The 16545-nt window shown below is 33.6% G+C and overlaps 1 protein-coding gene across 1 annotated transcript; it reads right to left on the bottom strand.

Moving 5' to 3' along the window:
- Positions 1-815: 815 nt before the first annotated feature.
- On the bottom strand, positions 816-7819 carry LOC109220479 (serine/threonine-protein kinase Nek6). Its single transcript, XM_019384949.1, has 13 exons — positions 7383-7819; positions 6358-6424; positions 4992-5057; positions 4823-4869; positions 4689-4734; positions 4471-4551; positions 4285-4327; positions 4147-4196; positions 2483-2564; positions 2226-2275; positions 2057-2130; positions 1913-1964; positions 816-1817 (listed from the first exon to the last, which is right to left on the bottom strand). The coding sequence occupies exons 1-13, from the start codon at positions 7505-7507 to the stop codon at positions 912-914; spliced, it is 1689 nt and encodes a 562-aa protein (XP_019240494.1). The 5' UTR covers positions 7508-7819; the 3' UTR covers positions 816-911.
- Positions 7820-16545: the final 8726 nt, after the last annotated feature.

Genomic DNA, 16545 nt, shown 5'->3' with positions numbered 1-16545 from the left:
CCCCTAATTCTGAGTACTTATTTTCGTTTCTTTCATTTGGTCCAATGGATTATTACGATTTGCTATGATTTTTCCGTGATTATTTGTATTGTTTTGCACTCATAAGATATGTGATAACTTTTGAGCAAACAGTCCTAAAAGCTCAAAAAAGGTTCAACATGGATTTAGGTCTACACGTCTTGTTTTATTCTCAACATTTTCTTCTTTTTCTATTTCTGCAATAGCTGTCTTTGAAAAGGAAAGGAGACGACCAAGTAACATTTTCTGTTTCTATTTACACGTCAAAACCGAACCGTTCCATATAATAATGTAAAATTATTCTTGTACGATGACATGACATGTTAAGTGCCACATGATTATAACATTTTCGTTCTTTATTCTTCGAAAGGAAAAAAAATGTTTTTGAGTAGAAGCAAAAGCAGTTTTTGAGAAGCAAAAAAAAGTAATTTCTTCCCTTTTGAGTAAAATACACTTAGAAGCAGTTTCTAAAAGCTTAGTCAAACACTAATTGTTGTTCAAAAGTGTTTTTCAAATTGATTAGCCAAATACAAACTGTTTTTCACCAAAAGTATTTTTGAAAATAAGCCGATTTTAGAAGCCTGGCCAAACAGACTATATGTTTGTTTATTGTTTCTTACCATAGGGTTCAAGCCGCGGAAACAGCCTTTTGCAGAAATGCAGGGTAAGGCTGCGTACAATAGACCCTTGTGCCCGACCCTTTCCCGGACCCCGCGCATAGCGGGAGCTTAGTGCACTGGGCTGCCCTTTTTCTACCGTTACTTCTGTTATAAGCACAGAGCTACCTTGTTCTCTTCTTCTGTTTTTAAGCTTTTATCTACAAGCATTAATTCAAGATCAATTCAAAAACAAGAATCAAATGCTTACATTTTACAAGAATTTTTTCAAGAAACCTATGCACTTTTAGCTTCCTCAGCTTGGTTTTGAAGATTCATTAATCCTTTTGACAACCAAATTGCAGTTTCTCTAGAAGAAACAGCTTCTTCTCCAAATGGTTTTAGCACACCAGCTAATTCTTCTATCTTTTCATGCTTAAGTAACTCTGCACAAAATTCAAGTAATGACTCTAGTGCTTCTGCCCTTTCATTGCTCATACTAATTCCCACATTGTTCTTCCCTTGTAACAAATTCAGTGTAGCCATTACTGATGTCTCACTCGCTGCACGTTTATGACCATCGTGTTTTTCTGTATCCCGATTAGTACATAGATGATCAATGGCTTTTGCTGCAACTTCATTATATGGTTTTGGTATTCCTGGTTTCTTCAATGTGCGTTTATTTTGCTCTTCTGGTTGAGATTTTGCATCTTTCTTGCTCTCTATAGGCCTATGAACGGTTGGTTTATGCTTTTCTTGATCTGTACCCGCATTTCCCTCAGTTATGTTATAAGCCTCAGCTACGAATTCTTTCGTATCAGCTTCATGTTGATCAGTCAAAGTACTTCTTGTGGAGCTTCTTGAATTAGTACTTCCACTTTTCTTGACGGATATGCTTTGGCGTCTTTCATTCTCCGAATTTTCTACTTTCTTGATCTGAAGGTTATTTTTCTTGATTTTACACGTATTAGGCGCTTCGCCTTTGAGTTGATGAACTTTTTCAACTGCAACAACCTTGTCTTGTTTTTTGGCTTGTCTAATTTCCTTCGGAAGCCTTTGATCTTTTCTTAACGTAGGCTTGGAAGTTGACTCATTAGTATGTTTTGCTTCTTTGTCAGAAACTACTGATACAAATGCTGGTGGCAAGTTCCGGCATTTGGCAAGGTATGGTTGTAAATGTGGATGCCTCAACAACTCTGCAGCCTGAATTTATACGACATAAAAAGTATTAGACCAGTTATATATGTATATGCAACGTTATTCTGGGATACAACAAAATGCGAGTGTGTTAAACTGACCGTAGGTCTATGTTCGGGGCTTTTTCTTAGCATACTTTTGATCAATCGTTTCCTGGAACGAACAAATCAGTACACGAAGCTGATGAATTAGTCTAAAACTTAACGTATCGTGAAAATGAGAAATCTATCGGTTTATTGTCTTACAACGTGGAGGAATATATGGTTGGAAGTGGAGAGACAGTGGATCTGTTTATTTTGTTGATCAGTCCAGGCATATCCTGTTTGGTTAACTACAAATTAAATCCTGTTCTTTCAATGAATAGAACTACAGAAGTGAAACTGCAGAAGATATATAGGATCTTATGTAACTTACCGGAGCTCGAAATGCAGGCATATGAGCAGCAATTTCAAACATACAACAACCTGGACAAGCAAATCATTATATCATTGCAAGCAATTCAGGGTAAAAAACAAGTTAAAGTAGTATAATGCTATGTTGCTCGAACACTCCAAAAAATGTTGTCGTATTTGTGTCAGATCCTCCGAAAATGCAGTACTTTGGATCTGACACGCACCTGGCGGTATATTTGAAAGTCTGAGCAACATAGGTATAATTTGATGATTATTTACCTAGAGACCATATGTCTGATTTGTATCCATAAGGTATATCTGCTAGGAGCTCAGGGCACATATATGTTGGAGTTCCCACAATCTATGGAAAAATTCAAGAATCATAATAAGATTAGTACTACTCAAGATGCTCCAGCTCTCAATCAGCTTTATTAGATGAAATATAAGTTTTCTTGCATCCCTCTATTCATCTGGTTCATCTGTTACATTGGTCACTCATCGTAAGGGAGTTTTGCAGCAATGATAAATTTTTCTTCGTGTGTAATAGGTCATGAGTTCGAGGCGTGAAATCAGCTACTAATGTTTGCATTAGAATAGGTATGTCTACATCACACCCTCTGGGTGCGGCACTTCTTCGGACCCTGCATGATGCTTCGTGTATCGGGCTGCCCTATTTTTTGAAAAGGTTGTAGCTGAGAAATTCTTAATAATGACCACTTAAAAAATAAATAAAGGGCAGCCCGATGCACTAAGCTCCCGCTATGCGCGGGTCCGGGGAAGGACCGAACCACAAGGGTCTATAGCACGCAATCTTATCCTGCATTTATGCAAGAGGTTGTTTCCGAGCTCGAACTTGTGACCACTTACATGACAAGAACTTTACCAGTTACGCCAAAGCTCCCCTTCACAATAATGACCACTTATTTGCTTAAAACAACTACAGTTGAATATAACTAACTGTAGAAAAGTTGCAATGTGGAACATTTTAAAACACCAATACATCAACAACACCAGTAGCTTCGTCCCAAACAAGTTGAGATCGATTATATGAAGGGGAAATTATCAGCTATGTCCATTTATAAGTAGCTCATTACAAAAATTGGCCAATTGATAAAATATTACTAATATTAGCCAAATTAGCCAATTAACTATTTGTAGCAAAAAATATCAAATTTTTGCTTTGTTTTGAGTGGCTGTTATTAGAATAGATTGGGCACAACTTAAGGAGCTTGAATCTCAGTTTTGGGATGATTTGATGAAGTTTTGAGGTGGTTTGACTTGAAAATTCGAAGTAAAAGCTGAACATGAAAAAAAATGATGTGTATCACACTGTGTATCATTTGTGTATCACATATGTATCATATTTGTCAATTGTGTATGACATGTATATCCATGTATACCTATGTGTGTGATATATGCGTGATACATGTTTGATACATGTGTCGCAGAAGACTTTTTTGAACTCGATTTAATTACGAATTTTGATACAAAACCAGTCCAAATAACCTCCAATCTTCCTCAAATTTTGTATATTGACTTATCTATATATTTTCAATGAATTTCAACTATACCCATTGAAAAAGTTCCTTTTTCGTTTAGATTTTTGGAATATTGTATAGATTTTTGTATTTCATCACCTTATTTGCTACCCCATCCATGAAATTTCCTTTCCGTCTTGTATCTAATGTTGCTAATCACGCTTAAAAATATGGAAGGTGATTTTTGCATGTGATTTTTTGAGAGAAAGAACCCTATTATTTGGTTTTTCAATTTTTGTTGGCTATTTTGGTAAGTCTATGACTAATGGCTAGAGGTTGGTAAGTTGAGATTTATTTGGGACATTTGTGTAAGTTTCCCTTATATGAATTCTCATTGACCATGTTACTTCATTTAAGCTTACGTCATGCCAATATTACTAGAGAAAGAGAGGGAGGGTTTCTTACTGAAGAGGCAAGATCATCTTTATTCAGCAATTTGGCTAATCCAAAATCACCTGTAGACATAAATCTCATAAAGAATAAGAAAAATGCAGGCTTCTAACATAAAATAAATAGTAAAAAAGTCTGTTTAATTCTTCTTACCAAGTCTGATTTCATCGTCTTTGGTAAGGAAAATGTTAGAGCACTGGAGCAAATCAAATCAAACTGTTAATTCTAATGTGATGATCATAACAACAACAACAACAACGATGTCGACTCAGTCCCGGACAAGTTGGGGTCGGACAAAATACGTACCAATATTTACAAAAAAAATATAAAAAATCATACTTTGAGATCTCTGTGAAGAACACGATTGGAGTGAAGGTAATCAAGAGCCAGCAACAACTGAGTCAACCATTTGCAAAGTCTCTGTGGGAAGAACAAAAGTAAGCTTGAGTTAATTTATTTAAGTGTGATTAGTGAATTTTATCTATGGTAATAGTAGTGTCACAATTATTTTGACATATTAAAACAACTAATTTAGTAAATTCTCATTTTTCAATTACCTCTTCAGGGAAAAAAGTTCCTCTGGCTTTTCTAATAATTTCAGTCCTGAAAATAAGTACAATAAGATCTATCAACAAAAGAATATAATGAAAAAAAATATTCTAATTTACAAAGCCATGTTTGGTAGACTTACATGTCTCCACCTTCACAGTAACTTGTCACAATGCAGACAAAGGAGTCCTAATTCATAACCAAAAAAAAAAAAAAAAAAAATTATAAAATTCATTAGTTTAGTACAAGAAATTAAATTTACTGAAACATTCAGTCCCTTAAAAGATTCACAATGTTTATTAATTGTGTACCATCTCTACCCATGCATCCTTGTATTCTACAATATAAGGGTTATCTAGCTTGGCTATCAAATTCATCTGCAAGAATTAAAATTGAAGGTCAGATAAGAATAATTACTTACTCTATAATTAGATAATTGTTTATAGAAATAGTTGCATGCATAGAATGAACGAAGATTTGAAGCAACGGTAAAATTTTTTACGTGTGACTTATAGGTCATGAATCTTTGAAGCAACAGTAAAGTTATTTATGTGTGGCCTATAGGTCATGAAGCCTTGAAGCAACGGTACAGTTATTTATGTGTGGCCTAAAGGTCATGAGTTCAAGCCATGGAAGCTGTCACTAGTGTTTGCATTAAGGTATACTGTCTACATTATTACCCCTTGGGGGGTGGGCCCTTCTCCGGACCCTGTGTGGACACGGGATGCCTTGTGGAAGCAGCCACTAGAGTAGACTGTCTATATTACTACCCGTTGGGCGTACGGCTCTTTTCTGTATCCTGTGTGAATGCGGGATGCCTTGTGCATACGTAAAATAATTTCCTTTATATTACTATATTAAAAAATTATAACCTAAGGTTCTTGTGATGGTTCATCTTGTCTTGACCACGTTGGAAAATAAGTGCAAGAACTTGAGACAATTCTCATTTAATAACATTGAAAGCTATGACAGAAAAAATAATTACTTGACAGTAAGGAAAAGAAGTTGGAAGTTATTTCTAACATTTATAATATCTACCAAACATTTTACATCTTACTTTTTTTTTTATTTTTTATAATTTCTCATTGTTTGCTTTTATATATTTGACAGGGAGGTTGTTACACCAGAATGCATTTGGTCAAAGCAGGTCAAGTTAGGTGTGCCAAAATATGAAACATTCCTTTGGTAGCAATAATAGGAAAGTTAATTTATCACAGCCATCTACCACTTTTGTTTGAGGAAGAATAAAGTGAACATGTTAGCCAGTGGCGTACACAAAAATTTTTGTAAGCAGTGTTAATATTTAAAAAAGGGAATAAATAAATAAATTACTATAATAACAAGCGGTGTCATTGTTTATATTTACCCAATCTTTTTAATTTTATTAATTACTTATATATATAGATTACGAGAAAAATGACGAAGCGGTGTCAAGCAAGGTGCCTACGGCACTAATGTTAGGTTCTTTTCTCTTTATGTATACATATAGATCATTTATAAGATAATTATAAGTAAATCATTATAATAAGTATTAATTAGCAATAAGATTAATAATTTAAAAAGGCAATTTTATCTACATTTCGGAACTTGATTCATTTAAATGTAATACTAACATTTTTTCTTAAGGTTAGTGTTAATTTAAAGGAATGCTTTAATTTGAAGATTAAAGTGACTAACCTCTTGATGGGCAGTACGCTTGAACTTTTCTGTCTGTTTAGCCAAACGGATCTTCTTCATTACATACCTACAGTTGAACATAATTGATTTTTTTTTTTTTTTTTGAATAAACCACAATTCAAAAACCAAAAAAAAAAGGGACACAAAGAAAATCTTTACTACTAATGAGCATTGGTTGGGAATCATGTGATTATTCTATTTGGTTAATGATGTAACTGTTAGGACATAATTAAGAAAATAAAAGTATATTCTCTTTATGACAGTTTAAACTTTTAGATACGATGATCACATACCGTCACCTAGTATCTAGAAAAAAATTACGTGTTTAGCACATCAAAAGAATCAGCTCTGCATATGAGAGAGAGCGTATTGAGACATAATTAAGAAAATAAAATTGTGTTCTCTCTAGCAGTTTAACTTTTAGATGAAATGGTTACACAATTCAACCAATCGACATAGTCAGTTTCATACAACAACAACAAAAAATCGAATAATTTCTCACAAGTGGGATCTGGGGAGGATAAGATGTATGCAGTCTTACCCCTACCCTGGAAGGACAGAGAAACTGTTTCTGATATAGACGCTCGCAAGGGCGGAGGGTGTTCACCCGAACCACCTTCACCAAAAATTACACTATATATAATATATATAAGGCAAAATCTGTTTTTTACCTCTATATATTATGTTTTGAATCCTCTTGGCACAACCCAAAAGCATAGCTTAGTGGTTAGGGAGGTCCAAAACCTTTGTAAAGTCATTGGTTCTATTTCCATTAGCTACAATCTTCTTGACTTTTTTCTTTTTTGAACCCCTTAGCGGTAATCCCCCCTCCGCCACTGGCTAGAGAACTGATGAAAAAAGTAAAGGCAACAAGTAGGAATAACAAGAAGATAAAAAAAAAGACCGAAGCCAAAAAAGCAGTTAAATTACTCTACATAGTAATAGCAATGTTTCATACAAGAAGGGAAAATGAAGAAGATGAAGCAGAAACCTAGAACTATTAGAAGAAGAAGAAGAAACATTACTTTCTTTTCTCAAACTTGTGATGAACAAGAAATGCAGCTCCAAAAGCTCCTCTACCAATTTGTTCTATCACTTCATAATCCTCCATCTTAGAATATTCAACTTCATTATTATTTCTCACCTCCATTTCTGCTTTTCTTATTTTTGGACCTTACCTTCAGGCTGAAAAAAAATAGATGTTATTTACACCATATTTAAATGGTCAATTTTTTTCACTTAGCCAGTGAAACCCTTTACATGTCACAAGATCATTCAATGGAATTTATGGCTGTTTCAGAAATATCAACAGAAGGAAATGAAATCACAGTAAAACTCAGGTTTGGAGCCAGAATAAGATCAGAAGAAAAAAAAACTTGGAATTAGGAGGAAGTAGGGGCTGGGGTGGGTGTGGGGGTAGAAGAAGGACAATAAATAAATCAAGAAATCATGAATGAAACATGACCAAATGAAGAGTAATCAATACACTAGTAGTACATACACATAGATTTTGAGTAGTTAAAAAGATTGCCAATAAACCAAGCTAGTAATTTCACCAAGGAAATTTAAAATAAAAAATAAGCGAATAAATTAAACTAGGAAGATTCAACATCTAATATATATATATATATATATATATATATATATATATATATATATATATATATATATACTTTTTCGGAGAAGGATTCAGATAAACTTGTTCCGTCTCTCTAGCTCTGCTCCTATTTAGAAGACAGGATACTAATTACTCCTTCCGGTCCACTTTATTTAATTTTTTGGGCTCTTTTTTGTGGTACATAATATATGATTTTTTTCAAATATCAAGAAGGAATTAACTTCTTTTTTNTTGATTTTTGAAGCTTGGCCAAACGGGCTATAAGCCCACGAATATGACAAAGGAGTCAATATATAGTATATATACGTAAGAAGAAAAATTTACCTAGCTATACAGTATAAATTTTTGATGACGATGTGTCAGTTGACACCTCTTAAATACATGTGACTCCGCCAGTATCAGCTCATATCCGGAACATGCTCATGACATGTACATTATTTTATCACTACAGCCTCCCATTCGATTTTAGCAACATGATTAATTATCTTCTCCAAGTAACTAAACGAGGGAAGGGAAATTAATATTTTCTTCCTCTTCCTTTCCATCCAAGGGTTTTGATAAAAGAATTAAAGAAAGGGAGATGAAAAATAAATGAGGAAATTAGAGATAGTGAAGTTTCAACTCCCATGAGGAGAAGACAATAGTGTACTCCTGACAGAATAACGTGTAGCCCTTACCAGAAGTCATCATTGAACCACGTTTTCTAAAAGAAATATCTTTATTACAGTAATAATACTGACATACCTTACGTATATGAATGGGCAGAGAAAGGGATACAGCATTAAATGCAATGTTATAAATTAAATATAATGCGTGCCTACATATATGCAATGTTAGTATAGACTATAGAGTGATAGAGCATATGAATGGTTTGGCTTACCGAAGGCGGATTCAGGATTTAGATTTTCTGGGTTCAACTTTTAAGGATTTAGCATTTAAGCCATTGTATGCTTAAAGTTATGGATTCAGACCTACTATTTGTTACAATTTTAATAAATTTTTATACATAAATTTATATTTTACAGCAAAAATACTGGATTCAGATGAATTGGACGGACATACTCGATATCCGCCCCTGCTTACAAGTTGGCGAAATGGCTGTACTGTGTACTTCAAATTGATACTCCTTCTGTTCCATCTATTTAAAGACTTTTTTCTCTTTACTTTGTTTAGAAACACACATTTCTATTATTTAGAAAATTTTAACTTTAAACTTATTTTTTTCGCTTAATGCAGGGTATGCTCTTATAATCATAAAAATGTCATAACATATTTAAAATCATAAACTTTTAAAAATTCTCTTTTGCTTTCACCTCTGTATCCAATGAAATACCACAACTAACAAGTAAAGAACTATGTTATTAATACATTAATAAGAAGTGAAAGTAAGAAAAACACAATAAATGCGCTCTTGTCAAAAGGAAATAAAAAAACATAAAAACTTCTCTATTCAACGATTGAATTCAGAAATTACTCCAAACACATGATTTATGATTACCGACAAACCGTGCATTTTATATTAAAGCATTTAATTTCTCCATGGTTTGACCATCATAATTAACGAATTCAATTTCTCAAAGTGGGGAATGCCAGTTTGCCTTAGAAATTAAAAATAAAAAAGCTTGCTGCCCATTATAATTACAGTTGTTTCATTTTGAATCTTCTGCTAAACTGATCTTAGCGCATGGGATTCTTTTAAGGGGTTTTGACACAGTTATCCACAAAAATAAAATTATTTACCCTTGTCTACCCATTTGTTTTTCTACCCATAAACTAATTACATTTCCTACCCATAGTAGGTTTTGTGGAGAATTTTTTCTTATTCTCCAATTCTTTTTTATTTCTATGCTTATTTTCTTTTCTTTTTTCTTTTTTTTCCTTTTCTCCTTTTCTTTTTTCTCGTTTTCTTCTTATTTTTTCCTTTTTTCCTTTTCTAATTTCATTTAACTTCTTTTTTTTATATTCTTTTTCTCTTCGTAATCTAATTTCATTTTCTGTTTTCACTAGTTTTTATTATTCTTTTCTTATATTATTACTAAAGAAAAATCAAATTGTGTACCATTTAAATGTAGCTAATACAATCAAAAAAATATTAACTAACATATGATACTACTATAGTATATAGCTATACCAACAAGGTATACAATTGTACGCAATGATTTAAAAAAAATTAATTCAATTATTAAACTAAAATAATATCAGTTGTCAATAAAAACTTTAAAAAATTCTAAAAGGATCTAATTGTAAGAGTATACCGTTACATCATATAGCATACTGTAATTTTTTTTTGGCAATTTCAATTTGCCCCTCACGCTGGGTAAAAGCTTAAAACAAATTAAAAGGGAAAATACAAGTGAATTTACGGGTAATAAGTATACTATTATAGTATATTGTATACTATTACAGCATATTGTTACAGTATCTTGCATATTATTACAGTATACCATAACAATATATTGTATACTATAATAGTATACTGTTGCAGTATAACTATATACTCCTATAGTATATTAGTATACTGCAGCAGTATACTGTTTTGTAAACTATAATAGTGTACTGTTGCAGTATAGCTATATACTCCTACAGCATATTGTATACCGTAGCGGTATACTGTAGCTGTGTTCTTCTTCGATTTTCAACTAAAAATTTCGATCTCAATCACCTCAAATCAGGTCCAAATGCTATCAAATTTCAGTATGAACTTCCAGAAGGTACTATAAGCAATATTTAACAGCACCCACTTTGAATCAATTAAGAAATCTTCAAAAATAAAATTGAACTTCAAGCCCAACAATGGTGGATATTCAAATATACACAAAAATTTAAATTTGGGGAGCTTACTCGAAGATACTATAAGCAATATTTTATAGCACCACATCGAATCAAACAATAAATCTTCAAAAAAATTATTTTCTTCCTTAAAACTTTACTATAACATTTAAACTTGGTACCAGATGGGGCGATTTAGAAGGAGAAGATATTGTTTCCCATGATTGATAAATGCAAAACTCCTAGTAGTATTATCAAAATGCACAGAATTTGTACGTAGTGGTAGTAGTAGTAATGGTGTGAATTATTTCACTTTTTATACCTGAAATTAAAGATGAATAGAAGAAATTGGTTTGGGGGGACTCGGTTACTAGTGAGATAGAGAAGATTTGATGGAAACTTTATAGTAATTGAGAGAAGCTGATAAATCGAAACTGACTTGTCAACAAATAATAAAAGAATGAAAGGACAGAGAGGACTCTGACGCTCTTCACACTCACCTATGTAGAATGTACGATAAGATTCTAGTGGTGTGAGACATAACTAGCGGGTAAATAGTTTGGGGAGTATGGGTAGGAGTAGTAAATAGTTTGGATCTGGGCATTAAAGGATAAATAGTTTGGAATTAATGGGTATAAAGTGAGATTTTCTCTATATCAATTGGCTTTAAATGTTCACAAATAGGTGCATGTTGCAGAGAGGCATTTGCACAAATGGCCTTTTTTGAGACCATTAATTATATTTAAATTATATCTCTGTTAGTGTTAGCTAGTGGGTTAAATTTGTCTATGAATAAAACATTCATCCCAATTTCTAATTAGTTTTAAAGGCAAATTTTGGCCTACTGGACAAACAGGGACATAATTGCAAAAGTAGCCTCAGAAAAGGCCATACGATGCATTTAATCGTGTTACAAACTTGCTGGAGCATTGGTGATACTAGATGCTGGAAGGCCCGTTTGGCCTTCAAATAGCTTAATTCAACAACAACAATAACAACAACCACCCAGTAAAATCCCACTAGTGGGGTCTGGAGAGGGTAGAATGAACGCAGACTTTACCTCTACCCCGACGGGATATAGAGTAAGGGTGTCAAACGGGTCGGGTTGACCCGTTTTCAGACCGGCCCAGACCGGTTGAAACCCGGACCGTACCGGTAGTTAGGGGGCCGGGTGGGCTGGGTTAGGGGGTTGGTCCGTTCACCTAAATAGATCGGTTAACCGGACCAGTCAAACTCGATCAACCAAAATGCCTATTGAACCAATTAACCGGACCGGTTTAACGGCTAGATTTCTAATTTTTTTTTAAACGTTTTAGACCGTTGGCAACGGCCAGCTGGCTTTTGGTCGTTGCCCAACGGCTGGATTGCACAAATAGCCTTTTTTGGGCAATTTTTTTAAAAAAATAATATTTTTTGTAATTACTAATTTAGCCCTTTGAAAATTATAAATACACCTCCCATCTTCTTCATTTCTTCACTCATCTCTCATTTTCAAACTCATATTCTCAATTATCATTCTCTCATTCTTCACCTAAAGTGCAATCAACTATTTGGCTCTCATTTTTTTTGGAGTTTAATTTATCGTATTATTTATTATTTGAAGTTTGAACAATTGAACTTCAAACTTTGAACAATTTGACGTTTCTTTGTGGTAACATTGGAGCTGCGAAATCATCAAGTGTTCAATTTACTGCCGAATTCGGTGCATTCCCTCCAACTCTTTCTCTTTTTTTACTATGTTGTTTGCATATTTAATTTTTGCTAGTAGTTAAATTTTCACAATATGTTTAATGCTGCAAAAAGAGTTTGTAATAAGGTTATTAATGGGGGTAATAGGGGAAATAGAATAAGAGGTACTACTTCAACATCTGGTAGTAATCTAAATGACTTTACACATGTTTCTGAAACATTACCTGATAATAATATAGATTATAAACAATTACAGGAAGATTTCGGTATAGAAGATAATAAATTAGAAATTGAAGATGAGACACCACTTATACCTAGTAATGTTGGAGTTGGTAGCAGGGGTGGTGGTCGTGGTGCTAGTAGTAGATCACCTGTGGCCCCGACTACTAATCGGAGAAAAAGAAGTAAGGGTTGAAATTTTTTTGACGAAATAGTAGGTACTGATAGAGTTAAATGCAGACTTTGTAATGAAGATTTTAAACATAAGACTGGAGGATAATTAGGGGGGACTGGGACACTTAGTAGACATATGAGAATTGAGCATCCTATAGAATGGGGCTCTGATTTAGATCAAAATCAAGCAACTCTAAACCCTACTACTGGAGGACTTATGAAATATGATAAAATGAAGGATCGTGAGGAGTTAGCAAAAATGATTGCTTTGGGTTGTCTACCTTTTTCTTTTGCTTCTTCACCATATCTTATTATGTATATTCAAAGGATTTATAATCCTTTATTTAAAGGTATCCCTAGAAGTACTTGTAGATCCGATATCTTTAGACTCCATGGACAATATCAAATATACATACGTTCAACTTCCTTGTAGAGTTTTTCAATCTTCTGATATTGGCCATGTTGTTAATGGAAATGATTATTTAACAATTACATGTCATTAGATAGATTATAATTATTGTATGCAAAAACGTGTTATCGCTTTTAAACATGATGAAGATCAGAGTCATACTGCTGTGTTTATAAATACTACTATTTGCGAAGTTGTTGAATTTTATAATCTTAAGAAAAAAGTATTGTGTATGTCTTTTGATAATGCTTCTAACAAAAATGCCGCACTTTCAATATTAAAACTGCATTTGCAACCACAACTTGACGAAATTTTTCATATTAGGTGTGCATGTCATGTTTATAATTTAATTGTTAAAAGTGGCCTTGATTTATTTTTAACTGAGATTACTCATGTTAGGAGAGCAGTTGGTGTTATTCAAGGAAATAATAGGCAATCTAGAATTAGGGAATTTAATAATAAGTGTACCGAGCATAACCTTAAGCCCAGATTCATGCCAGACGAAATTGTTACTAGATGAAATTATACATACTTATTTTTAAAATGTTGCTACAAATATAGATTGCCAATAACTAAAGTTGCTACTGCGCATTGTACTGGTCCAAAACGTATGTTAACAACTACTACTTGGGAGGATATTAATGATGTTGTTAAATTTTTACCTAGATTTTATACAGCTACTGTTGAGTTTTCTGGAGCATACTACCCTACTGTTACTATGGCTTTAGTACATATAGCTGAAATTTCTTTTCTACTCTCTGAATTTAAGAAGAAAGAAAAATATAAAGATGTTGAAAAATTGCAAGCAAAATTTTCCAATTCCTCCGATTTACTTAATTGGTGATGCTTTAAATCCTTCTATTAAGATGTCTAATTGTCACCAATTAATCAATATTTTATATACTTATATGGAGATTGGACCAACTGAAATCCCAGATATATATATATATATATATATATATATATATATATATATATGTATGTATGTATGTTTGTATGAACAAGCTAAATGATTATTTACAATAATTATATAATTATTATGCAAATATATTTGATGATGCTGCTCTTAATGTAGGCAATGTTAATCCCACTATGCATTGTACCACTTCTACTACTATGGATGATGATGAATGCCTTGATAGTTTTAATATCTTTTCTCTTTTCTAACACTCAAACCAGTAGCAGGAACATTGATGAACTTCAATTTTACTTGCAAAAGCAAAAAAGTGCCTCGCACAAAGGAATTTTCACCGTTGGGATGGTGGCATGAGAATGAAAAGCAATTTCCTGTTCTTTTCGCTATGGCTCGGGACATGCTGAATGTGCCAATTTCAACTGTTGCATTAGAGAGTGCATTTAGTCAAGCAAGACAACAACTTGGAGACACCTGTCACTCATTGGGAAGCAATGCTTTGGAAGTTTTAGTATGTTTCAGAGATTTGATTAGATCGGAACGAAAAAATCAGGGTCGTGAAGATGTTGATAGCCCAGAAGACGAGGAACTTGGAGATATATTAACACATGGTAACCCATCTGAATTTAACACTCCAGAAGATGTCCAAGAAGTTCATATTGATTATGAAGAACTTACTAAGGCAATGCAAAACCTTTGAATTTACTCTTTTTTCGTTAATTTACTTGTTGTTAATGTAAACTTCAATTTGTAAGTTTGAATTTTGAAATAAAAAGCACTTGCAATTTATAGGTGCAATTCTTTTTTCATATTCATTGTATTCTTTATATTTTTACTTTATATTAATATAAATTACAATAGTTATACAAAATACACATACAAAAAAAACTAACCTGGGCCGGCCCGGCCCGACCCCTTGGATCTGTAACCCTTACGGTTTATTTTTTACCCGGATGGACCCGGACCCGTTAAGCCCGGTTTAGACTAACCCGTAACCGGCCCGGATTGGAAACCGGCCGGTTTTCTTTTTTCCTAACCCGGACCGGCCCGGCCCACCAGTTAAACACCCTTAATAGAGAGGCTGTTTGCGGGAGACTCTCGACTCAGAGACAATAGATCCGTAACCACAACAAAAACCAGAAAAATAGTATCAGCATCGTAAAATACAACATATAAATGGAAAGACCAAAATGTGAAAGACAACAACAACAACAACAACAACAAAAAATAAAAAAATAAAAAATTATGTAACACAACAAAAATTGCTAGCAGTCCTAGACAAAACACTATCAGAATAGCCGGTTCAGCGAGGAGAAACGCTTTTACTACCCTCTAACCTACAACCCTAATGCTCGACCTCCACACCTTCCTATCAAAGGCCATATCCTCGGAAATTTGAAGATGCGTCATGTCCTGCCTGATCACCTCTCCCCAGTACTTCTTGGGCCGCCCTCTACCTCTTCTCGTAACTGCCAGAACCAAATGCTCACACCTCATAACCGCAGCATCTGGGCTCCTCCTCCGCACGTGCCGGAACCACCTAAGCCTCGCTTCACACATCTTGTCATCCACGGGAGTCACGCCCACCCTCTCCCAAATAACCTCATTCTAATCTTATCCATCCGAGTGTGTCTGCGCATCCATCTCAACATCCTCATTTTTGCTACTTTCATCTTCTGGATATGTGAAATCTTGACTGGTTAACACTCATCAAATAGCTTAATTCAATGATTTTTTTTCCTTTTAGCCTGTGCCAAAAACTATTTATATTCGGCAGCCGAAAAAATGTATAAAAGTTGTATAAATATATATATATATATATATATATATATATATATATATATATATATATACACACACACAATGAATATATTTTTTGACTATTATTTTTAGAGAGGCTATACAATGTCATTTTCCCTAATTCAATTCCCACAATTTTGAATTTCCTAATTTACAAATTAGAGCTCGCTAAAGATTGAAAAGTTTGTAGCTAACGTGTCTCATATGATTAACGAGACATAATTGACTAAATTTGGTTTTGTAGAAGATGGGAGTTTATTAATAGCATAAATTTTACGATGATTAAACATCACTAAAATTTGATAAAAATGAGAAGAATATGGGAATGCAAAATAAATTTCTATTATGTGTTGGGGTGTGCTTGGTACGAAGGAAAATATTTTCTAGAAAATGTTTTTTAATTTTCCATGCTTGGTTGGTTTATATATTTTGGAAAATATTTTCTTCGTGAATCCTTTTTTCTCCAATTTGAGGAAAATATTTTCCTTATCAAGAGAAGAAAAAGTATTTTTCAAAACTCCTTTTTAATCTTCCCCGTCCTATTTCTCATCCCCACCAATCCACCCCACCCCGCCCCCACCAAACTCCCACCACCCA

The sequence above is a fragment of the Nicotiana attenuata genome, unplaced genomic scaffold (assembly GCF_001879085.1).
Source record: "Nicotiana attenuata strain UT unplaced genomic scaffold, NIATTr2, whole genome shotgun sequence".
Taxonomy (NCBI): domain Eukaryota; kingdom Viridiplantae; phylum Streptophyta; class Magnoliopsida; order Solanales; family Solanaceae; genus Nicotiana; species Nicotiana attenuata.
Note: the sequence above shows the minus strand (reverse complement) of the source record. Positions and strands in the feature narration are given on the sequence as shown.